The 27,152-nt window shown below is 41.0% G+C and overlaps 1 protein-coding gene across 1 annotated transcript; it reads left to right on the top strand.

The window, feature by feature from the left end:
• The first annotated feature begins 4,649 nt into the window (after positions 1-4,649).
• Positions 4,650-25,635, top strand: LOC124133380. Its single transcript, XM_046497763.2, has 2 exons — positions 4,650-4,934; positions 21,836-25,635. Exon 2 carries the CDS (start codon positions 22,266-22,268, stop codon positions 23,943-23,945), a length of 1,680 nt encoding a protein of 559 aa, XP_046353719.1. The 5' UTR covers positions 4,650-4,934; positions 21,836-22,265; the 3' UTR covers positions 23,946-25,635.
• The last annotated feature ends 1,517 nt before the right edge of the window (positions 25,636-27,152 follow it).

Raw genomic sequence — 27,152 nt, 5'->3', positions numbered from 1 at the left:
CGTTCATCTTAGCGCTAAGATCGCTTTGTACAGCGGCACTGAGGACAATAGATCGCCCTGCCGTATACATCAAGGTATATCCTTTGAAATCGCGCCTTATTGATTTTTACTGTATATTTGTAGTTTAATACGGTATATTTTCTATATGTAAGAGTTTATGTTTTTCAATGTAAGAGTTTAGCGCGCAGAGATAACTTGGTGTAAATTTAAGCTGAGAGGTTAACATCACATACCAGAGCAAGACCGCATTACAGTAAACATCAAAGTGAATGTATATCCTTTAAAATTTGTACAGCGGCACTGAGGACAATAGATCGCCCTGCCGTATACATCAAGGTATGTCCTTTGAAATCGCGCCTTATTGATTTTTACTGTATATTTGTAGTTTAATACGGTATATTTTCTATATGTAAGAGTTTATGTTTTTCAATGTAAGAGTTTAGCGCGCAGAGATAACTTGGTGTAAATTTAAGCTGAGAGGTTAACATCACATACCAGAGCAAGACCGCATTACAGTAAACATCAAAGTGAATGTATATCCTTTAAAATCGCGCCTTATTGTTATTTACTGTTTATATAAGTTTTTTCTGTTTATTTTTATATATGTTAATCAGTTTCAATGTTAATAGTTTCATGTGACCGCCTCTACGGTCCGGTGGATAGAGCGTCTGCAGAAGGTTGGTGGTTCGATCCCCGGCCACGTCATGCAAAATTCCATGAGTTACGTCCCTTAGCCATGCCAGGATCGGTCGTTGGTTTCGAATACCAGATTCATCCTAATTGCGACCCTGACTTGTCAGGACCATACCCCTGCTCGAGGGTCCTATAAGAGTGCTGCCGCCTTCGTGGTCTTGTGGTAGAGCGCCCGACCGGAGACTGGAAGGTCCACGGTTCGATCCCCGGTCGCGTCATACCAAAAACATTAAAAGATGGTTCTTGTTGTTACCATGCCTGGCGCTCGGCATTAAGGGGAGGACTGGTCGGTTCGGAGTATACTGTGTCTTAGTGACTGTGGTTTTCGTGTTAAACTGCGGCATGGTATCTCAGTGGGCTAGCACTACAGAACTAGTCCGGACTAGTACACACACACACACACACACACACACACACACACACACCTGGATCTTCTCGGGGGACAAGCATGGGTTGCTGAAGACCAATTATAATCTGGATTTCACGGGGGACAAGCATCGGTTGCTGAAGTCCAATCGTGATAGAGCGTCTGCCCGGAGAGTGGAAGGTCCTGGGTTCGATCCCGGCCGCGTCATGCCAAAAAACATTAAAAGATGGTACTTGTTGCTACCCTGCCTGACTCTCGGCATTAAAGGGATAATACAGAGCTAGTGTACTGTGTGGGGTACCCATGTTAAACTGCGGCATGGTCTCTCATTGCCTACCGCTATAAAACCAAACAGACTTTATCTTGCAGGCCTAGTTTTCATTTTTTTCAAAATAAAATACCAGCGTTTTATCTCTTGCTTGCAACGCCTCAAGTCGAACATTAAAACGTTTCTCTGATGTAGACAGGCTTAATTTCAAGGAGCATGGATAATATATTTTTTTTCATCGCCAAAACATTCTATCTTTCAAATCCGTCTTTCACAAATGTTCACCGATTTAATAACTAAGAAATCTTTCATCTAAGACATAAAAGCCGAGAAAACTGTACAACAGTTCGCTGTGATATTTACATCACATATCCTCGGGGATTTCCGTGTCGTGCACCCTGTAGCGACAGGATGTTCGTGCGCCAGTGCAGCTGGTCACGTGACCGCCTCGGGTTGTGATGGTTGATTACGGGTGTGATCTTCACAACATTGTCTGTCAAGAGCGTTCGAACATCTGATAAATGCGTCCTAACACGGCCCCCGCTCGCCCCCGGGCAATTTGGCTAAGCACTGGGTTAAGACGATTTGTGTCCTTTCAGGGTTACGCGTTGTGACGTAATCACATTATGTGTACACGTCATCGCTTTTCTTGACAAATCTCTCTCGTATATTTGCTACAAGGGTTTTTATCGGCCTAACTAATTATATAGAGGCTCTTAAGTCACCAAGATAGACTCGCTAGTTGACATTGTGGAACCTACTATAAATGTAGGGTAATCTGTCGTTTCACAATTTCTGTGTGTGTGTGCGCTCAGATACCATGAAATGTAACAAAAATGTTATGAATAGCAGTGTTTTTTAAAGAATAATGTTGAAAAACAAATTTATTTACATCCCCTATAAATATATAATATGAAAATTCAATTAAAACCTGAAAAACTCACTCCTCCACCTTTTCCCTTCCAACCTAACGTTTTGAGGAAACATATATTTGAAATTGGAATTGGTATTTTTATGATTTATTTGATCACACCGCTACGACTGTCGTAAGTCAATATTAAAGTATGGGAGTTACGATCGTCTTAGCGCTACGGTCGCTTCGTGGAATGGGGCCCTTACTTCTTGGGCCCCAAATTCGTAAACCGAAAATGCCCAGAAATCTGGCCTAAATCCGGGCATTTATGAATACGAAGATTTCCCTCAGAAAAGTACTGTTCGTTTTACGGGTGTCAATTTAGTTTCCTTGTATCACTTACAGTAAACTACGGTTATAACGAATTCAAAGGGACCACTAATTTTAGCTCGTTGTAGCCGTAGTTCGTTATATGCATATATACAGCATAACTACAGCAAATAGTCGGGACAAAAAAGTAAGTTCGTTATATCCGTCAGTTCGTTATAAGCGTGTTCGTTATAAACGTAGTTTACTGTATATACTGAACAAAACAAGTTAGGGATCATGAATATTTTTGGGATATGTTTGTTCTGAAGACTGAGCAAAATAATTCATAATCCTTTACATTTTTTGTTCAGTATACAACAAATTGTCGTGGCTCCTGGTCAAGCGTTCAAAACACGCAGGAAGAACCAGTCCAATCTTAATACGGTCGCTCAGTTTGGTCCTTGATATTTGCTTCAGCCGTTTCATTTTAAGGCAATATTTGGTTGGCGTACAGAATATGGTTCAACGCTGACCCCTTTGCACGGACAATGAATCTATAATCCACATACGTGATTGGTTGTGGGTAGTTTGTATTTTCACATGGACAATGTCCAAACAATAAATCTTAGAATGTTTTTCCTTAATAATAACAAACACAGAGTTTGCCAGCTTTTAATCGAAATACCTTTAACAAACAGTCGGTAATAGCATATACTCGGCCGCTGAGAGGGAATGTGTTTTCAGAGGGTGTCTCATGATCGGGGTATGTTGACATTCCACAGTGTTTTCCTTCTTCACCCTCATTGTATTGTATTATAGTGGATCAAATAGCCCGAATTCCTTGTGTGAAGTGGTCAGTATCGTACACCCCGACCAATCCTAGATGGCAAATAATGCGCGATCAGCCCCTCACTTCGTTTTTTTTCATGCCAACCAATTCCAGTCACAGGACGCTTAATGACAATCGGCTTTCACGTTGTGACGATATGAAGACTCGAACCCAGCGTGACGAACCAACGTTTTAACTAGTTTGTTTGTTGTTTAACGCCGAAATCAGAAATAGTCCACTCTATGAAGGTGGGCTGTAAATAATCGAGTCTGGGCAATCCAGTGATTGACATCACGAGCACCGACCTACACTATTGGGATACAATGACATGCATCAACCAAGTCAGCGAGCCTGACCACCCGATCCCGTTAGTTGCCTCTTACAACAAGCATAGTCGCCTCGAACGGCAAGCATGGATTGCTGAATTCTACCCCGCATCTACACGGTCTCTTTAGCTAGTGGACTAACTTTACTAATATTCCGACCCGTGAAGATCCGGGGTAGAATAGCTCTTCAGCAACCCATGCCTGCCGAAAAAGGCGACTATGCTTGTCGTAAGAGGCGACTACCGGAACCGGGTGGTCAGCGAGCGACAGTAATTTAAGTAATTTAACAGTATTCAAGTTATATCGCGGCGTGTCAGCTTAATGTTGGAGGAAAGCTCGAAGTGATGCAGGTCTCAGACGTTTACTACTTCGGTGAAACCCACGAGCACGGGTATGGTGCTGACAAACCTAGAAACATAATCGGGGCGAAACCGGGATTCGAACCCACAATCATAGGTTTCTGGCGTGCCCAAGGGACGCAACTCTGCACAGCGAATCGCGGCGCCTAAGACGACCGCAACACATCACTTGCTTAATAACGGTGTTAGAACCTACACCGAAACGCCCTCCTAATTGTAATAAAGCAGTTGTTCATCCATATATATTATTCTTACTTACTGCAATTTAACACAAACTGCGCCAAAACCGCATTGTTCAAGAACTGAATTCGACTAGACATACAATTTGGAAGCACCGCAAAAATAGAAAATGATTAAATCATTATTTAACAATATATATAATAAATTCAGCTATATCGTATTACTGAAATATACGAACTCACATATGCAGAAGACTCATATTAACTCAACCGTATGAATGCTTGTGAAATGAAATGTGGCTATTGTTTAGACCAACCGAAACATGACGGCACAAACTGCATGCAGTAACCACTTATCGGCCTTCCTGCACGGGTGAGACTGTACTATTACAGGTGTTGTGGAGATTGGTAAGCTCACAAAAAACCCAATTGTCCCCACGCCGAGATCCACCATTCAGAACACACCGCGCGCCAGGACGATGCGTGTGGCAGACAACCTCGGGCGTTTGGTCGTATAGATTGAAGCAGTTGTATCTCGACTTCACTGTTGCCCACACCTGAGAGAGCCAACGCTGTGTTTAGGGGTACCCTCGGGCTGAAACAGGCGCTTACACCTGTAGAAGAATAGATTTGACATCGTGATCGCACGCTGGAGACAATTAGTTGAGTTCAAAAGGACACATTGTGTTGTCATTCTGACCGGACGAACGAGGTATACTGACCGAGGAGAGCCGCTTTCATTGCATTACAGGTAGGTTAGGAATTGTTTGTAATTTCTTGTGGTTTTAAGTTGTAGATCAGTTTTATAGTTTTTTAATAAGTCTAAGATTTGATCTTTTTGGAGGATATGTCTTCGGGAGCATACACGTACAACTCCATTATTTCCGCGACAATGGCAACGATCTCCCGAAGCGGTACAGAAATTCTGACGAGAAGTATCACTCGATGCGACAATATTCAGATTCAAACAGACTTATGCTCTTAAACAAGCGGTATTCTACCTTCTTCACGCAGTTTTATTGTTTATGTTTGTAATATTATCCAAACTGTATCATCCTTCGAGAAATCAGGCGTAGAGATAATATGCTCTGACTTCATTCAATAGATCGGTTTTCCACGTTCACAAATAATTCTTAAAACTTAATATGAATTAATACCCTTTATAGTTCACTGCAGTACACGCTCTATTAGGAAACCAGATACTATGTACGTAGAGAATATACCCGTTGTTATATTGTTATTGTTACCCATGCGACTACGTGTAGTTGAAGTGTTAATGATAATAATACCATGTACAGACAAGTAAGATCATGTTATAAATGGATTTGCCTTATTTAGTATATTTTTTCAAGGATGGTAATGACGTTAGAAGCTGACAATAGAAGTCATGGCTGGTTACTCTTTTAGCAGAATATACCAAGGGATTTACATAATTGTAGACTACCTAAAGTCCAGAAATAAAAAAATCATTTAAAACTATATATACAAAATACAACATAGAATCCAAATGGACCCCTGAACAATAGAACAATAGAAATAGAAACATGTCTGTGGGAGTGGATAGGTTTATGAGTCTGTATAGTACATCAATGACAGACGGACAGATCTTTTATGTTTTTGATGTCGGGGAGTCTGAACGCTAATTGTTCACCACATCTTTTGTTCCCTATAAACACAGTAACGGTTCATTTCCCTTGTGTCTTGATAACATGTGGTCACACAGAACTCAAATCGAAATAAATAGATACCATTATGCAATACCTCTGCAATATCCAGTAAAGGAGGAACCCGGTAACTAAACGAGCGTAGTGTAACATGACTACCGGGATACCAACATACCAGGATACGAAATGACACGGAACGAGAAATAACGAACACGGATCTTACACAATAAACAAGATAGCTCTGACAATTCCTATACGTGCAAACCGATTGTCTTTAGTTATCAAACTGGAAGAAAAAATATGAAGACGTTTGTAAACTTAAAATGTGAGGACGGGAGCTTTCTTTCACATCTTGTTTTGTCCTCACGAGGTGAGACGATGAAGACAATGATAAGACAATTTATGCACGACTTTAACGTATTTTATTCTTGCTCTCTTGCAAGTTGAAACGCGACATCACAAGGTTTACGCTGTGCTGATGCAATTCATCATAAATAATGGTTATAAATTATTTAATTTTAAACCAGCCTTACCAGGACGTTTGATATTATTTATATGTATAAGATTGGAATTACCCCATGCTGTTGTGTGACCTCTCAAACTACCCTTTCTATTCTACTCCCCCCCCCCCCCCCCCCACACACACACATACACCCTCACACTCCCTTCTCTCAGGTCATCGCGCACCCTCTCTCCGACCTATTGCCATACAGTGAGATAGTGACTTCCCGTATATACGAGTGATGGAGATAGTTTGGTTGGTTGGGGAGAGATAATACGACTGTGTACGAGTTTTCCCTCACAACCCCTCGTCAGACTCAAGTAGGTTTATCTGCTGGGATATATCGAGACCAAAGGAAATAGGAGAGGGGGGATACCGGATAATTAATTACCCCCTCCTCCCCAGTGACGAATGCTTGTGTTGATGTGCTGAGGGGATGGAAGTGTCACCTCACCCTGGTCACCTTCTCCTCCCCTTTCTCCGACCTTGACCCCATGACCACGCCTCCCCCGATATACAGCTGGGCCAGACGTGTCTTGGACAGTGTCCTTTGTAGTGTCTTGTACAGTGTATTTTATAGTGTCTTGTACAGTGTCGTTTGTAGTGGCTTAGGCAGTGTAGTTTGTAGTGTATTGGACAGTGCCTTTTGTAGTGTCTTGTACAGTGTCATTTGTAGTCGCTTGGGCATTGTCTTTTGTATTGTCTTGGACAGTGTCTTTTGTAGTGTCTTGGACAGTGTCTTTTGTAATGACTTGGACAGTGCATTTTGTAGTGACTTGGACTGTGTCTTTTGAGTGTCTTGGACAGTGTCTTTTGTAGTGTCTTGTACAGTGTCATTTGTAGTGGCTTGGGCAGTGTCTTTTGTAGTGACTTGAACAGTGTCTTTTGTAATGTATTGGACTGTGTCTTTTGTAGTGTCTTGGACAGTGCCTTTTGTAGTGTCTTGGACAGTGTCATTTGTAGTGTCTTGGATAGTGTATTTTGTAGTGTCTTAGAAGTGCCTTTTGTAGTTTCTTGGACAGTGTCTTTTGTAGTGACTTGGACAGTGTCTTGTATAGTGTTTTGGACTGTGTCTTTTGTAGTGTCTTGGACAGTGTCATTTGTAGTGTCTTGGATAGTGTTTTTTGTAGTGTCTTGAGAAGTGTCCTTCGTAGTGTCTTGGGCAATGTATTTTGTAGTCTCTTGGACAGATTCTTGAGCAATGTCGTGTACAGATTAACGAGCAACGTCTTGCACGTATTCTCTAGCACTGCCTTTTGCAGTGTCTAATGAGTGAATGGGTCTTATGGGTGAATGTATATGCTTGACGCCGCTTTTGGCAATAATCCAGTCATATCACTGCAAGGGACACCAGAAATGGACTGCACGTGTTGTATCCAAGTAGGGAAGGGAACCGGGTCTTCGGCGTGACGAGCGAACACTTTAACCGCAACGCTACCCCACCGCCCCGTGGCTTAAGCTGTCTTGGGGAGAGTAAGGCGAATTGTCATGGGGAGAGATAGACAGTGTCTTTCATACCCCTTCCCATCGTTCAATATAGGTTTTAGTTCAAATGAATACCTAATCGATATGTCGAGCAATATTTCAAAACAGACAGTGACGTTTCTACATTCCACGACCACCAGCAAGTCACGGAAGAGGGGACATTGAACATAAAACGTTATTGGATCCCGCAATACCGTTCCTAGTCAATAGATATGCATGTATTGTATTGGGTCGGTGAAATAAATTCGTCAGCTGTTGTAGATTGAGATTCAGACCAGGCAACACCTGTGCGTTCTGCCAGACTACACATGACCCATGTACTGTGATACTAGGGATGTATTGATGTAGTGCTAGTTTACTGTTATGCCTGTACATGTCGCCTGCACAGCGCATAATGTAGGTCAGATTAGCCAATAATATACTCCGCTATTCATAAATTTATCAAATCGGAATATGGGATCTACAGACACCCTAGTAATAGCTTCACATCGTATTCCAACGATGTTTTAAGTTGCATTTGGTTTGTTTGTTGTTTAATGCTGCAATATTCCAGCTATATGACGGCGGTCTGTAAAGTATCGAATCTGGACCAGACAATCCAGTGATTGACATCATGTGGATCGGTGATTAGATCAAACAGTGAATTTTGTTGTTCAGACTCGCGTTGAACAAGAAAAACAAAATGCAACTATACACATTTACTATACAGTGAACTACGTTTATAACGAACACACTTATAACGAACTGGTCTTTTGGTCCCGGCCATTTGCTGTATATACGCTGTATGTTTGCCTATAACGAACTGCGATTATGACAAACTAAAACTAGTAGTCCCTTTGAGTTCGCTATAGCCGTAGTTTACTGTATTAGTCCGGGCACTATCGGTTTAAATCGATCGGATTATCAAATTTCCCGATAAACGAATTATTGTTACAAAACAATGTTACTTATGATTATGACAACGTTATTAACAGTAATCGTCCGTAATAGGGGGGTCCTGATTAACGGGGTCCGGACTGAAGGCATTTCACTGTAGACAGAAATACGTCAGAAAGTTTGATAAGTGACTTTGATCCAACTTCTACAAATATAGTATTTGCACAAGGAGAAACTACTGTCAGATTAACCAGATATACACTTTAAAAATTTCGCGTAAGAGTGCATTCTTTGGATACCTGAGTGAGTGAGTGAGTATGGTTTTACGCCCCTTTTAACAATATTCCAGCACTATCACGGCGGGGGACACCAGAAATGGGCTTCACACATTGTACCCATGTCGGGAATCGAACCCGGGTCTTCGGCGTGACGAGCGAACGCTTTAACCACTAGGCTACCCGACCGCCCATTTGGATACCTGAGTACCTGGGTACTACTACTGATAATTCTATTATGATAGACCCATCGCCACTACAGCTTCCTTTTGAGCAATTCGAATGAAACGACGCTAAAAATAGCCATCCAATCAAATAACTCTCACAAGCGAGAGAAAGTATTAGGATAAGTTAGTGACAGGGGGGCTGGAGATACTGACGTCACTTCCGCAAAACTAACATGGCGAATGAGTCCAGGGTGATTATAGTCATAGAAAGGACAGATAACAAATCGAGGATGAGATTAGGACTATTTCTTATAAAGATAAACATGCATTTTTGAGCAAATGAGTCGGTAACAGATGTTTTGGTGTCACCTTAAAACTTCCTCAACAGGACTTAAAGTGGCTTTCATTAAAATAGTTATAGGGACGGTCTCAAAATAGTTATGGGGACGGTCTCAAAATAGTTATGGGGACAGTCTCAAGCATATATCTTTATTTATCCGAAAGTACGAAAAATGAACGTGGGCGAAAACTGGTATATTCTAGTTTGTAAGTAGACGCTGTGTTTGGTTGTAATCGTATTTGTTGAAATTCCGTCGGTTGACGCATACCTCGAACGCGTTCATGTGTATACGGTGGGAAGCCTGACGCACGTTACTGATGTATTAAATGCTACTTAATAGAAGAAGAAGAAGAAGAAGAAGAAGATTTTATTAACGTCTCACTTGTATACCACATTTTTGTTAAAACAAATTAAAAATATAGTTACATTAAAGTTGTATACAACCAATCGCACAGAGAGAGACGGTACATTTTAAACAGGCACATAGTAAAAAAAATTAGCAAAAGCTAAATATTAAAATATACATACATTAATATACAATACAATGTTTAAGACTCAATGATATAAAAAATTCCTCCGGGTATATAAAATGCCATGGCAGGTTCTGGCACAGTAAAAGGTAAGGTCATCAGTTGATAGAATCCTAATATATTTATCTTGCTCTGTCAAAGAAGCAAAATCTATCCATAAACTATTGCACTTGTTGATGAGGCTAAAACGTATTTCGTCGTAAAGGGGACAGAATAAAATGTGTAAACACTGCTGTTTGTGTTTGCAGGGCACTTCACCACAGCAAGCCCTCGTGAGATAAGATTGCTGCCACTCTTAGATAAATTATAACAGACATTTGGTACCTGTATCTGGCTTTTGTCTGCCAAGACCATCTCGCTGTACGAGCACGATGTACAATTATTTATTTGTATAACAGGACATCTGTACTTGCATGCAATCAGCAGTGGTGTAGTGTTGATGTTAGGTATGATGGCAGCTTTGCATGGCATGTCATTTCTGAATTAAATAACACAGGTTGAGTGAGTATCGTTTTATGCCGCTTCTTGCAATATGATAACCGTTACACAGCGGAGGACATCAGAGTGGGTCTGTTCACAATGTGTCAATTTATGAATCGAACCCATGGTTGTAGGTGTGACGAGCAAACACTTTAACATGATGACTAGCGAGGTTTTGCTGTATCACACTTACAATAACACACACGCACTTAAAAAAGCCCCCCCCCAAAAAAAAAAAATATAAAAAAAATAAAAAAAATAAATAAAAAAAATAAAAAAAATAAATGAAATCAATAAATTAAACCTGTCCATAATCATAAGACGTTTCTGATAAAAGCAATCCATTGTACGATGAAAAGGTGAGCGTATCCTGCCCCGCGGGTGGCACCCGTCTAAACACATGCAAAGGCACGTCAATTGTTACAACAAACAAAACCTGTTATGTGGAAATACTACAATATTTGACTTGAGTATCATAACGGCCTATGTGCACTATAATACAGACCCATACCTCGACCTTGACTCGTAAGAAAGGCACACCGATATGCATCAACATGTATGTCGATTAGCTTTAAACATTCTCAAACATACTTCACTCTTATTGATAGGGTAGGGAGAAAATATCAATACGGATAACAGCTGTTATATTCATGTACAATCTTGTCACAACACCTGCAGGGAGGTGTCAGGTAAGTCCGTATCATGCCATGTGGCATTAATGCCCCCGTGCGTCTCACGTAGGTTACGTCATCGAGAGTCACTAACAACTTAGTAATACTCCATTCAGACCTTGCATTGTCTCGTTACGTGTGAGGATTTAGGGGACATCGTGACAATCAAATAATTAGGTTATATTATATGCTGGCGTTGTCCTAAACAGTTATTTAACATACAGATGTTCATGAGTGGTGGGGGGCACGGGTGGCCCAGTCGTCTAAGGCGCCACGATTCGCTGTGCAGAGTTGCGTCCCTTGGGCACGCCAGAAACCTATGATTGTGGGTTCGAATCCCGGTTCGCTCCCATTATGTTTCTAGGTTTGTCAGCACCATACCCGTGCTCCTGGGTTTCACCGAAGTGGTAAACGTCTGAGACCTGCATCACTTCGTGCTTTCCTCCCACATTAAGCTGACACGCCGCGATATAACTGGAATAAGGTTAAAAGCGGCGTTGAACCCAACTCACTCACTCATGAGTGGTGTCAGAATCAATGTTTTGATACAATAAGATCGGGTTTACAAATGAAACGGTTATCACCAGGTTCGAATTTCACGATGGTTAAGAAGGTCGTTAAATTGAAGAATCTCCCAACAGTAAAACTATAGTAAATTAATAATGATGCTCTTTGCGCAATCTAGATGTCTTAAAAACAACAACAGTTAATGAGAAGGATAAGTGAATAGTACTTTGCCGCCCGTCTAGATTTGATTGAATATTATTAACTCCGATTTGTACATATTTCAGCAGTATAACCGCGGGGGATTTACACATTAAACCCATGTTGGGAATCGAACTCGAGCCTTCAGCGTGATGGGCGAACGCTTTGACAGTAGGCTACCCCACCTTCGCTTCTTCGGTTGTAAATAATTATCAACCATTTTGTTATAAATCATAGCCGTGCTTCTTTGCAAATCAGTCAGGTTGTCTGTTTGTTTTAATAAAATATTAACCCTTCTTATTCTCTAAGGATAGTCCACTCTTTTGTAATCGAAAATTGATTTAAATAAGAAAGTGACTTATTCTACAACAATACACCAAACTGGGTCATTGGACTGGATGTTCCGTCTCTAGAGATAGCGCACTGTAAAGGAGAGAATAGGTCGTTCAGGACAATCGTTAACATCTGCACAAATCAATACCAAGAGAACAAAATCGATGTTGATCAATATAGATAAACCTCCTACAACTCGTTTGTGAAGTCGGCAAAGGATTCTGAGTGCAAACAATTAGGTTAAGTACAGTTAACCACTGAAGCATAGCGGGTGAGTTTGGTTTAACGCCGCTTTTAACATTATTCAAGTTATATCACGGCGTGTCAGCTTAATGAGGGAGGAAAGCCCGAAGTGATGCAGGTCTCAGACGTTTACCACTTCGGTGAAACCCAGGAGCACGGGTATGGTGCTGACTTAACCTAGAAACATGATCAGCGAGCCGTCATTTGAACCTAGGATCATAGGTTCCTGGTGTGCCTAAGGGACGCAACTCTGTACAGTTAATTGCGGCGCCTATGGCAACTGGGCCACCCCTGCCCCCTGAAGCATAGCAAACTGGATACTATGACCCAGAACGGTAGGGTAGGGTAGGAAAGTAACTAAAGCGTTGACCCGGTTCGATTCCCCAAAGTTTGACGTCTACACTCATTGACCTTGTATAATTATCAAGACATTCATGTTTACATGTGTAATGTCACGGTTATAGAATAAGAACTAATGTACTTGTCGCGGGGTCATGCTTGACATCGACCAGTTCACTTCATACTGCAGTGATGAATCACCGAATTATCGTATACGATGTTACATGTACCGTCTGGGTGGGTAGGTTGTCGCTGCTACAATCATGTTCCCACACACTGTACATACTTCGTACCATAAACATATAATTACCGTGGCATTTAGGACTCTAAGAACCTACCCAATTCGTTTAAGTAATTATGAGCGACAAAACCCTTGCCGTGGTCATAATTTATAACGTCAATGACAGAAAATAACCAATCTCGATTATCTGCCGAAACAGATTCACTGCGAGCAAACGGCAAAAGAGTGATGGAAATTATAGGTGGTTCACAGACAGTGATGGCACTAGGTGTTCACAGAAAGGGTAACCATGACATTCTCGCTCTTCCAGTAGCACCCGCCACTGACTTCGCCCCAAAAATATGTTTTTTGCTCTGAAGCGCCGCCCCCAGCTAAATGTACAGTCCATTTTACGATTCCGACTATATTACAAGTATGTGTTAATGAACTCATGAACACACCAGGTGTTCATGATATCAGATGTTAGGAAGGTTTATTAACGACACACAGTTTTTTTTATAATTAAGACATCAAACAGATGCAAAAGCATCACCAAATTTGCATCATTTAATTCCAAAGTATTTATATCAACGCACATCAGAATACATTTATACTGTCAATACAAAGTAATGATATCCATTCAAAAGTTTTTTATTGATAATACAAAGTAATGATATCCATCGAAAAGTTTTTTTAATTGATAATTAAATCAATAAATGAAACGAATTAGCTTTAACGATGACATCACTTGGAGGCTACTAGCCAGAGTTCCGCATCCCAGGGGCTCATTAGTTAGGTTAACCAAAGTATGACGTAAATCAGTTAACCTTGGCTGACCAATGTTAGCTCATGCTAACTTGTTATACCTTGGTCCACACAGGTTCATCTGGGTCGTCCAGCGTTTTGAAGTAGAACGCAAGCTCTAACTTTTACACAAAATGTCTGTCGCTCGTGGGAGTAATTTGATTGGAAGGCTAATTTTAGCCTCGTACTATTCGAATCGGTTCAAACAGGTATATGGAGGGAAATGGATCAGGGAATCTTCATAATAGAATGTAGAGTTAGTACACGAGATAATCGAGGATGGCGTTGACTGTTGTTAATGTTATGTAATACACCCATGTTTGACGGAGGCTAACAATGAAACAAACAGGAAATGGTTATTCGATGGTGATGTATTTCATACGGGTATCACAGTAAGGATATAGTATTTCAGCGACTGTTAACAGTCGGGTAGCGTTTTGATAGGTTTGTAATATTTTGGCCAAATCAAATTTTCAAGTATATATTTTTTAGCCCGGCAGTTTATACTGTGTCGAACAAAAACAGTCATTTCTAAGTCGAATCGATATCATGAACGCGTACGTTACCATAGGTACATAGTGACGTCTGGAAAATTCGAAATGACCACTTCAGAACATAGTTCAACCTTAAGCTCGACCTTGCCCACGTAATATACGGACGGTGCTTGGCACAAGGCTGCGCTATTATTTTGGTTACAGGTTCAGGTACCTATAGACGAGGCTGTGATTATGTCTTTGTGAACACTTCCAAGCGATATAAACAATTGATTCTAATCCACCACAACCGCCCGACTCCAGCCTCTTATTCCCGAATATATCCGATTATATCCTAACTCCATCTTGATTCATGTCTCTGGTCATCCATGCAAAACTGATCGCCGAGTTCTTTGAAACGTAAACCGGTTATACAACCATTCTATTTCAGAAAGCTCTTTCGTTCTAAGGAAACATCAACTGTTTTGTTTGAGAAGTGGTCTTACGGGTTACCTTGCTTTCACGCCAGATCATATATTAATCAGAAGGTTCCATTAAGGTGGACACGTTTCTCCAGATGTCACTTCTGAAAGCTAATGATAACAATAATTGTGGCTACCCTGTTCTGTTAACGTACGTTTGTTTAAGAATAATTGTTTGTGGACGTCTTGGCACCTGTGCCATGTACCCTCACTCCTGTCAACAAGCGTTAATTAACCGACCGTGCACTGGGTCGCTCTGCAAAACCAGTCGTATTGAGTATCGATCGAGATCGATACCAAGGCTGTGTCTGCACGAAGGGTAGGATATATAACTGTTATGATCCCCTTTGCGTCCCCGTGAGAAGAAAATATAAGGCTTTAACCATATGTTGCTGATAAGAGAAAAGACTTAAAGGCATATTCACACCCATTCCATGGGGATTTCGAGCAAGAATGGGTTAATGCTAGAATAGGTTCACGAACACCTGGGCCCACTTGCACAAAGCGACCTTAGCGCTAAGATGATCGTAACTCGCATACTTAAGCACAGGCTTACAATAGTCTTAGCGCTAAGATCGCTCTGTGCAAGTGGGCCCTGGTGTCATCCCCGATATTTTTATGATTCTATCGTAGAATTTTCACCGCTGTTTTGCCCTTTACGACCAATGGATTTCCGCGGATAATCGAGACTGGTTTGTCTCTTGCGTTTGCGTTATGGAGAGGGAGTCCTAAGTTGGATAACTTGTTCCCAATCCATTTCAATCTGAATAAAATATGTTTAAATCAACAGAAGTCACCGCCAATGCAATCACCCCCGACAGCTTATCCTCTCTGTGCATTTGACCATAAGGTCTACTCACATACCAAGCACCGCGCCAGGAAAAGTACCAGACGCCTCAATCGCTTACCCGTCAATATCATTGCAAGGAGAGTATCTACTCCCGCTAACAGTGTGGAGTACTAATTATACATTCCAGTAATGTTACACGCAACTATATCAGTTTTTTGTTACTTGCTGATACTATTTTCCACATACAAAACAATTATAGAACAATACATAGCAATTATCCTCCTTTACCAACATATACAAAGAAACACAGTGCTCAACTTAAAAAATTTCAATTTGCACATACATAATAAACTTACACAAATACATAACAATTATCTCCCTTTACCAATATATACAAAGAAAACAAATTTGGAAACACCATATATACAAATTTGTATATTTTTGTATATATCGTATATACAAACTTGTATGTTTTTGTATATATCATCATTCGAATCTTGTATATCCTTTGGAAATATCATCATTCCAAAGTATATAAAAGCTTGTATAGATGGATTTTTTTTGCAGTGTATATATATTTAAATACTTGCCAGAACTGTTGAAAAATGTGAATCCGATGGTTAAAATGTCCGCTTGACTGATTGTCATCAGGCCATTGAATCAACAATTGGTATTCGCGCAGAATAGATTATTGATTATTCGCGCAGAAGGCTGTTGTGATATAGTTTGTGTGTATATTGCGGTGTAAAATTACATGCAACCATTCACTTGTTTATTCACGTGCGCGTTATTACAAGTGAAGAATAGTTATTTGGAGAACCGAGAACTTTAAGAGTTAAAAATTGGACGGTGTTACAGAGAGTTATGTCATAGTGTTATGATAGAACGTTCTCATACGATCAGTTTGCGATTGCTTGCTAAATGTATCAAAAGTATTAGAATTGGCTATTTGGGGTTTACTGATTTTGACGCGAGGTGACATATTGCTACATAGCTCCGTGTCGAGGTGTCTGAAAGTTATCGACCCTGGGTGACATAAAATGTCCCTCTGGTGATCTATTGGCACAAAGTAGATAATTAATTACCTATGTATATTTGTAGTCTCGCCGATAAAACCAATAAAAGATAAGCATATACGCAAGTCCATGGGGGCCAATCTTATCTGGTCCTTACAACCATAGCATACGTCTTTCTGTGTGTCAGAACAACCAGTTATACAGTTCTCCATTCAAGACGCTGGCTATGTAAGGGCAATAATCTTGACGCGACATTAACCCAATTTTATCTCACCTCCCTTCCAAATTGGATACTGCATAGTCCACATTATTGCTTGTTATACTACTAAAAACTGTCAAGAACCACCCAATTTCTTTCATATCACTATACAGTGAAGTACGGTTATAACGAACTCAAAGGAACTACTAATTTTAGTTCGTTATAACCGTAGTTCGTTATAAGCATATATACAGCATAACTACAGCAAATAGTCGGGACCAGAAAAGTAAGTTCGTTATATCCCTAAGTTCGTTATATCCGTAAGTTCGTTTTCAGCGTGTTCGTTATAACCGTAGATTACTGTAGTTAATCTGTGATGCCATGACAGATTAATTACAGTAATATGACAGAATCGGATGGTCCTTTACTTTTTTGAGAAGCATATTCTTTGAAAATTGTTTTATGAAACTGAAATTCATGGCTAGCATTCTCAATTCTCACATTTTCAAAACTTAATTGCGTTTTGTAAACTATAATTCATTGTCTGTTTTATAATCAGCTGTCAAAAATAACACTGTGTTAATATGTCGATGTATTGAATAGTACTAATGAAACGAAGAAAGGAAATATTGATATTATGTAGTACTATGAGTGTGGTGAATATTATTTTACGCCGCAAGATATATCCTCGTTATAACGTGACGATATGTAAACAGTCTGGGCGGAAAACCAGTGGTGGATAGCATGAACACCGCACCCTCAATCAGCAGACCACACTGTTTTACGACAAGCATAGTCCACTGACCTGAAATACCCTTTGTACTATGGAATCATTGTCCACGAATCATGGTTTTGGCTACAAACGAATAAAACCTCCCGGGATGAAGACTTTTAATATCTGTACGTTGTGTCCCACACTGGGACGTACTGGGACGTACTGGGACATTACTATACACGCTAGTCAGGACGGCCCGTCAATGGCTCCACCCATGCATCGCGTGTCCTTACACCTATATAGGTCTGGTTTATTGAAAACTACAAAAGCCGTGCTTATCTGCCTTGGAACATTTGCTATACGTTGTACAATATCCCCGAGAGAATACCCTTGGTCATCGACGGTCTGAAATTATGTCGTTTAGAAAATATGAATGAGCATGGTTGAAAGATACGCATGTATTAATAATAAGAAGTTAATGAAGCACCGGGGATATTCATTGATGATTTCCAAAACTGAATGCTTACGTCCCCCGTGCGTGTCCCCCCGTCCGCTCAGAGTGAGTGGGCGATGAATGGATCACACTGGAATATGCCTGTTATGATATGATGATATTAATTATTAGCGTCACGGTGCTGTGGTGACCAGTGAGGATATTAGTCCATTCATACGTCCAGTCACGTACGCCCACTTTGCTCAGATCTTTTTTAGTACTTATTTTAAGAAAAGGTTGATAATAAACGCCTCCTAAAACATTACTTTATTATTTATAACGTAAATTGATTTTACAACTGGGATGGGCTCACCAGTCCCGTCAGTGTGTATGAGATTTTCATGGCGGCGGGGTAGCCTAGTGGTTCGCTCGTCGCTCGTCACTCCAAACATTTGGGTTCGATTCCTACATGGGTACAATGTGTGACGCCCGCTCTTGGTGTACCGACCGGAATTGTTTTGGAATATACTAAAAAATAGTGCAAAACCACTTTCCCTTACCCGTTTATATTCTCAAAAAAAATACTATGAAGGACAATTATCAATTATTTTTATATGACAATAATGATAATGATGATGATGATGATGATGATGATGATGATGATGATGACATTGAACTTAATGTGATCAAAGCACACAACATTCGACGGTCAACCTAAACTTTTTAAGTTGCAAAATGACGTACATTTATTGCCAAAGCATTTATTTCACAACCGCAAACATTCCTCTCTAATTTTAGTACAAAGAGTACCGAAACGCAATTTTCCTTTGTAGGAGACCCATGTGAGAATGCGAACACGTGACTTCAGTAGGTGGCGATGTTGACTTAAGGTTTAATATTGTCCGACCATAGTTCGTACATTGTGAGCGCTTCGAAAATCAACCCTGGTGTTATTCACTGTCAAGACGTTTCAAGTTTCTTGAATGTATAAATTGAAACGTCCCATTGAATTCTATAAATATCTCTTTCTCCGAACACGTGTCTTTCAACCAGCATTAGCTTTACTTACTAACTTAGGGTACACAGTTCATTGACTGATGTGGAATAGTAAATGTACTGCTTGTCGATCTCTCTGACATCTGTTTCCGTCAACTCTCGGTGCTAGTGGACAATAACTAATTAACACTTAGGGGCGATTAGTGTGAAGTGTTGACACGTGACAGTTTCAAAACAGCTGACTCGGCTACTTCATTCGTGACCAACTCGTGTTATTCCGGGACAAGCCGAATAGCGACTCGTGCCCCTCTCATTTTTGCGACCGGGTTCGGTCTTAGCGCAAACGGGCATACCTAAAACAATTGTCAACTCGTTGCGTAATGGTTCAAATTTATTTCCCCATATATTATATATATTTCAGATGCAATTTAAAGCACATCGGGACATTAGACAGTATGATTGAACACATTTAACTGTGTCTTGGGTATATGTTTAGATGCAAGACATATGTAAAATCAATAATTACTTCTGAGGGATTCTTTGACGAAGAACTTGAAATCATACGCGCATTCTGATTGGTTTGTCGTATTTCCGCACATAACATTCATCGATAGGGGTCCGAGTCTTCCTACAGGTTACGGAAAGGGGCGGAAAGGTGCGAGTGGTGACGAATGTCAGCTACTTATGTTCAGCTTCTTGTATCGCGTCTGTAGATCAAAATGTGACACGATTTTCTTTGAAATATTTAAGATATAAACAACATTCTGTGCAAACTTCCGCGTTCGTGGCATCCTCGCCCCTTTAACAAACTGTCACCACGCTTAGTTATTCACCTGGCTTTTCATACATTTCTTTAAGGGTGTTAAAATAATATATTCATGATAACTACGAGTGTTGTTTGTTCAACCAGGTTTCCAAGGCTGTGGGCTACCTGCTGGTATCTCAGTCAACAGCCTGCTGGTAGCGATCCATTCACCTTTGAAGATAAATATTTGATATGCCAGTCTATTGTGAATATGCAAATACATGCTAAGGTGGCCTACTGCGATTGTGCCCGCGTATGTTTATATATGTGTATATAGCTATATCGCCTGTAGACGTCGAGGGACCATGCCATCCTGTTTGTTTATACATTAACCTTATTATTGACAAAAGCTAACTTGGTCAGTTATGTCTTGTCAGTTTTACGGATGTCTTATAAACAATGCATAAAGAAGTACTTTGTTCGAATTTACAATCCTCATTACAATGTTTATTGCGACTCGCACAGGCGGATCGAGAGGGGTGTGGGGTGTGGGTGTGGGGTGTGGGGTGTGGGGTGTGGGGTAGGGAGTGTGGGGTGTGGGGTGTGGGGTGTGGGGTGTGGGAGTGCTCCAGGAAGTCCTCCCCCTCCTTTTGAAAACAAAATGTAGTATGTTGTAGACAACCCCCCCCACACACACACACCACCACCACACACACACACACCTTCCGAGAAAGGATTTTGATATTTTGGTATTTTGGACCCCTCCCTTTTAAAAATACTGGATCCGCCCTTGACTCGTACGTGGTAAATAAATTAATTAGCCATCCAGGCTAAGTTAATGGACAGACATTTCCAAATATAATAATAATAAAATAACCATTTGTATGTTCCCTCCAACCCATCATGGTCATATTATCCTTATGTAACCTGGAATTTGACCTAATTTATTATAACCTTAAAATATAAGTAATATCTATTAATTTGTTGAGTAATAATTCAGCTGGCTCTATCACTTCTATGTTACGTAAAACTCCCATATTGATGTCATTAGCAAAGATAATGTCACGAACAAATATAAATATTTGAATATGATGAAGTCAAAGATAGTTTAAACATATTTTTATTTCATATATGAAATTAATTGAAAAAAAGCAAAACATAAGGGAAGAGAATTTATGGATGTCAACTTCTTTATTCTGAGGAACACAACTTACAGAGTAATGCTTACTCCTTCATCATCTGATAAAGAAGTAAACATATACTCTCGAAACGTTGTGTTTCTCATGATAAAGAAGTTGACTTCCATAAATTCTCTTCCTTGTGTGTACCACTTCTAAATGCCTCTCAAAGACTTTAGCAAAACATTGCTTAATTAAATACTGCTCCAGGAAAAACAAATTTCAGTTGGTGAATTAATATTAACACGTGCGTGTTAAATACAAATTACAATTACTAGTATACATACAGTCTGTTACCCTAAGCTGGAACTAGTGGTGGCCGAGCTAAAGGAATACAGTGTCACAGTTTCAATATTTAATGCACATTTAATATATATTATCATAAATACTTGTCGAATATTTTGCTTTTAACAATAACATTGTGGACTGATTTGAGAACTCTATGTTGAGTCCCTAAATGTAGAGCTGTCGATTACATCTGTTTCAGGTTATACCCTTCAGTGCCAAAAATCATATTCTTTCCACTATTTGCATAGTTTCTGCATGTAAAAAGAAACTACCTGAAAGATATATCTGCCTTGAACCTTGATAACGTTCCCGTTATATATACCATTCCAACTACATATTACGTGTTCGAACCTGATTAAACATCAACGCTTCACTTTTATGAATACAACCCGGTCCACATTGTTGTCTATTCAGGCTTGGAAATATTTCAAAACGTTACGAAATTCCCCATTTACAAAATTCTCCATTTACAAAATGCCCCTATTCATTACTTTATCCAGCGATGACGAATAATACTGTTAACATCTTTCGATGAAGTCCCCGATTGTCACGTGACTTGATCGGTAACATATTAACTCTCTTCGCCCATTTAGTTTTCATACAGAAGCAATGTCGATCCCTTTTAACATTTCTGAGAAATGCAAGTGAGATGTTCTGAGAATTCAATATCGGGTACTCAACTATTTGTATATCTTTTCAACAGGTGGGAGCGTCTAGGGACAGGCAGATTGCGACATCGTGAGGCTACCTGGCCCAGGTTTGTCAGCGACACCTAACCTGAAAGTGAAAGGGAACATTCCTCCCTGCGCTACAGAACAGGGGGAGCGTCTCAATGAACCTGGCAGAGCGTGGCTGAAACGAACAAGCTTAGCAACTGGGCAGACAGATCCGCCCGCCGCAGCTGAACGGCTGACTATTGAAGTCCTCTACAGTCTTTGAACAGGCACAGAGGTAGCTGGGAGCCCTCGCTTGGCTAGGTCGGCAGTATATCTTCAGTGTTGTTAACGCTCGAGTGACGGTTGGCAACTCGCCCCGCCAGGTTGGATGAGAGGAGGTAGTTGACTACCGAAGGCCACAGCGAAAGGCCGGACTAGTTACAGTGTGAACTTTGATTGTGCTGATTGGATTTAATCATGTCATTATTCTCAGGAAACAGGACAAAAGACTTGTTGTCTAAAAAGGCCAACTTCTATGTTGAGTTTCTGGGGTGGATGGAGACGAATGGTGTCCGTGGTGAAAGGTACACGGAGCCGGTGGTGAAAGTACTCCGCCAGAGACAACAAAATGTGGAAAGACCTCCCAAACTGACCATCCAGGTCAGTAAGAAGGAGGTCAAGATCAGTCAGGATGTGGAGGAGAAGAAGAAGAGGAGTATTAAGAAGATAAAGTTCCCGACTATTCCTTCCCGGGATGTGACGTTCGCTGTTCAGTCAATCCAACCGGACGGACGGCCAGATGACACAGTGGCCATCATCTACCTCGGGTATATGCCGCGGACCCAGCGCTACGTCCATGCCCACGTGTACAGATTCGACGAAGCTGCAACGGCTGCAACCTTTGTGGATATGATTAACCAAATCACGGACGTGAACGCCGTGAGGATCAGACAGGTTGAGAAGGACTTAGCCGAGAAGGGGCAGATTGAGGACCCACGCCGTCAAATGGTAGGTTTGAATAACTCTGATGGGATGAGCGACCCTCAACATTCTGTTGAGTCCCCCGCTGACTCCGCCGCCAGTAACAGCTCCTTCAGCGACGACTCTCCCCATTTCGGTAGCGATGAAATTGACCCTGACCTTCAGAGCTTGTCAGACGTGCAACATTTTGATTCTGTGACAGATGAACTTCAATTCAGGTTAAAAATCGGGGATGCTCCGCTCTTGCTTCCGCCTAAAGACTATGATACCGTGCACAGACAGCATGGGAATTTGGCTGGGACGAAGGAACGACGGTGTTTGAATATGGATATTATTGGTGGTCGGGAGCGCAACGGGTCAGGTGAGAGTGGAATAGACTTGAACTCACCCACTAGTGACACTGGTAGCAAGCTACCTGAATATACAGATGGATTTGATAAAAATATGCCTGTTAACCCTATTGCTCCTGAATTAAGACAAGAGTTCACCTACCCCTTTCCATCGCCAACCAGTCCCCTTAACAACAGAAGGAGTGTCAGCTCAAGAGACCTGGATAGCCCTAGGAGTTCTCGGGAGTTCAACGGCTACGGCCCTAACAGTCCTTCTCTCCGTCGCAATGACGTCTTTCATCGTCAACACAGTACCGAGAACTACAGCGACATGGGAAGCCCTGGACTGCGACGACATGAGGGGTTGAAGAAGTCGTCAAGCTATAACCACTACGCGTCCGAGAGCAACGTTCATGGTCGGCTTAACCCAACCCACAACGGCGACAGCGGCCCAAACAGTCCCCGCATGGTCGCGCACGGTCGTCAGACGTCCCAGTCGTCCATGTACAGCAGCAACAGCTACAAGAGCGACGGCTCCAGAGGAAGCCGAGGGAGCAACGAACGAGAGGAGGTAATCTACCCGTCAGTCGAGGACACCCCCCCAGCTGATTATGACAAAACCATGGGCCCAGAAATGAGGAGGAAGGTTTTAGCCGCTAATTCAGAATACATGACACGGGAGGAGTTGACTAAAAGTTATCCTCAGACGGAGTTGAGACGGGAGCTCCTCGCCGTGTCAGCAGGGGGACAAAGGGATCTAAGGAGATCCCAGAATATGGGGAATGACGTTCAATATATGGATGCATACGACCCCAGAGTAAAGAGGGGGAATTCCATGTACAGGTGAAGTGTAGAAAGCTACTAATGTATTTTTAACGAACACGTACACGTATTGGTCTCACCGTTTATTAACCCTGACCTAAGAAGAAATCTCGTGTGTGACTATTGTGTGGAGCGTGTACACAATGATGACGAAACTGTACAGTTGTGTACGAACAAGTTACATTCTCAGGATATATGGCAGTGTGGGAAGTGTTCTGTAAATAATTGAAGTGCAGCTTGTAAAATCACTTACAAAGACGTATTTATATATTCACAGAACATAATGTGTATATAGTTACATATTCTGCTAAAATCAAAACATCCTACACAGGGAATTCCATATTATATAAAAGTGACTTGAGAAACGTTTGAAAAGAATGTGTGTGATTGGGTAACGTATTCGCGCGGACGTCAGAGAAGACAATGTGTAAAAATGAACACAGCAGCGGTTCACCTGGACCATTTGTAGGACATTGTTCGACCCTAGCTGGTTGAAGGACCATTAGGCGTCATGCACAGGACCAGAAGGGTTAACAATCCCACCAGTGAAGGGGTTAATCAACTTGAAGACGCCATTCTCAACCAAGCTGAACAGACCAGACTGTTTATGTAATGTGTTTTGTCCGTACTGCAATTTGACTTCTTTATGACGATAGCACGGGACTAAGTTGGACAGGCTGAGATTTAGCCTCGAGTTGAAACCTCCACTAATCTCAGATCAAACTAATCTAACAAGTGAATCATTCCCGGCTCCTTGTACTCAAAGGGATAATCGTCATATTAAATCACGAGATTTGGAAGCCGTCAGCGTGTAAGATCACGAGGCGTGCAAACACCCGGCAAACAGATGCGTCGAGGCAGAGTTGCTTTAAGACAGACTATAACTAGAACGTCCCGTGAAGGACTTGGAAGATTTGAATGGTTCATTAGCAACCTGGGACAGTGTCTGAGACTGACTCTGAACTCAAATTTATTTATTACTCAACGAAATCGTTGACGTGCCGTTGAGAAATGGCAACTATTATTTATGTGTGTTAAAGACTTAACCTATGTACATATACACAGACTGATTACATATACACATATACCGTCTTTCAGTAACGCGTTGCACTGTATAATACTCTGAACAACCTAGATCGTCTAACTATGTATAGTCTCATAAATCGAAAAGGAATGCTTTAACTATCATGAAGTGAAACAATACATTGTGAAAAGCTATTTACCTTTAGAGGGGGACAACTGTCCTGTTACCTGTTAATCCTATCAACTTTGTTGGCCGTTTTAGCTCAGATTTTATAAGGTACATCAAGTGATATGAACAAAACAATTAACGATTACACGGTGACAGCTATTGTCCCAATCTCGATCAAGTAGCCTAGTGGTTAAAGCGTTCGCTCGTCACGCCGAGGACCCGGGTTCCATTCCCGACATGGGTGCAGCGTGAAGCCCATTTCTGGTGTGCCCCGCCGTGATATTGCTGGAATATTGCTAAAAGCGGCGTAAAACCATACTCACTCATCTTTTGACCTGAACTAGAACACGGCGCCAACAGTCCTTCTAGAAGGTTAGTTTTATAAATGTTTGATTTATCGATCTTTCTGTTATTGATTATTTGTTAGATATCTGAAACAGTCCAGAGGCATTGCAATATGCGAGTTTTGCATTGGCAAACTAACCTGTTACACTGTGACATTGTATAAACATCATTGATCACAGTCTGTCGTTGTGTCGTTATTGACTATTATACACGCATAGCTATCATGTCGTTCATAATCATTGATTAATCGTTATTTATGTTATGCAACACGAGGAACACAATGGCACAATCTTCTAGATTGGGTTATAAATGATTCGGTTTTGGACGATTCCTGGAAACTCAATACTCATGGTATTTATATGATGGAAGTTTCGGATGAGGAACTACTGTTTTGGAAAATCTCAGTGTCAGCGCTAGAGAAAAATCAGTCTCAATTATCTGCCGAAAATCAATTATGACACCAGGTGTTAAGGTAAAACATGACAGCCATAGAACATCCAGATGACCGACATTGATAAGAAGTTGGAGTTGCTTCCCTTAGTTGTGCCAGGATCCACCGAGTATGATTCGAACAGTTGATTGGCCTTGTTAGGCCCTTGGTTTGGTAGCTTGTGGTCTGAAATAGCATTACGTCATAATTTAGTCATAGATTTACGTCAGTTCGGACTTTCTTCTCACATTTAGCTGATAGCTGCAATGCAGGTTATTAAGGACAAACTCTTTCTATATTAGCGACGATATATTTCCGACGATATGTTGATGAATCACTATTAAATGGTGATGTTTGTAAATGATAAATCAAGAGTGTTGTTACCAAGACAGGCAGTGTGAATTTACTTCTAATACGTCAATGGAAATTTGGAATTATTTGAAACTCATGTTTCAGCCTTTAGCATTTAAGAAGCAACTGCCTTGTATCACGTTCCACCGATCTACACAAATTAACCATTTGTAGGCAAATGAGCGGTAAACTTTGAAACAGTTGTGTGAATAGGCAATTCACCTTCACCTCTCTCCATTGTGTGAAGACGAACACGACCATTACTGTGTGTAATGCAGATATGCCTGTGTGAACGTGACGTCACGTACACGCTACTGAAATGTAGACGGGAGAGGAAGAGGAGGAGGAACACTGGAGAAGAAGTTGTATCTATGGCTTAAGGGGCACTTGAATACAATCTTCTTTTCTCATTAATGACACAATCGGGCTCCTTGACATTGAAGAGCAACCCTTGTTCTTTATTACTAGGCTAGGAGTTAATTGAAAAATATTTTCCTTATATTACGGCGTGTCAGGTGATTAAGGATGTATTGGTGTCAAACCCAGGATATTGATCAGTGCGCATGTAGCAGACCTATTCTCTTCTTGATAAGGGTTTTTATTGTATTGAGTGAGTTTTTTTAACTCCGCTTTGAACAGTATTTCTGGATTCTTACGTGTCAGCATGATGTAGGGGGAAAGCCCGAAATGATGCAGGTCTTTGACATTTACCACTTTGATGAAACCTACGAGCACGGGTATGGTGCTGACAAACCTAGAAACATAATCAGAGGCAACCTTGATTCGAACCCATGATCATAGGTTTCTGGCTCGCCTAAGGGACGCAACTCTGCACAGCGAAATTGAGAGCCAATGACAACTGGACCACCCGTGCCTCTCTATTTTGTTAACAGCACACTCATTATATAATCTTT

Source organism: Haliotis rufescens, unplaced genomic scaffold (assembly GCF_023055435.1).
Source record: "Haliotis rufescens isolate VD_foot unplaced genomic scaffold, xgHalRufe1.0.p SCAF_21, whole genome shotgun sequence".
NCBI lineage: Eukaryota > Metazoa > Mollusca > Gastropoda > Lepetellida > Haliotidae > Haliotis > Haliotis rufescens.
The sequence above is the reverse complement of the archived record's forward strand: the minus strand, read 5'-3'. Positions and strand labels throughout refer to the sequence as shown.

What these genes read in the sequence shown, in the direction of transcription:
- LOC124133380 (XM_046497763.2), top strand. Translation starts at nt 22,266, where the DNA reads ATGTCATTATTCTCAGGAAACAGGACAAAAGACTTGTTGTCTAAAAAG.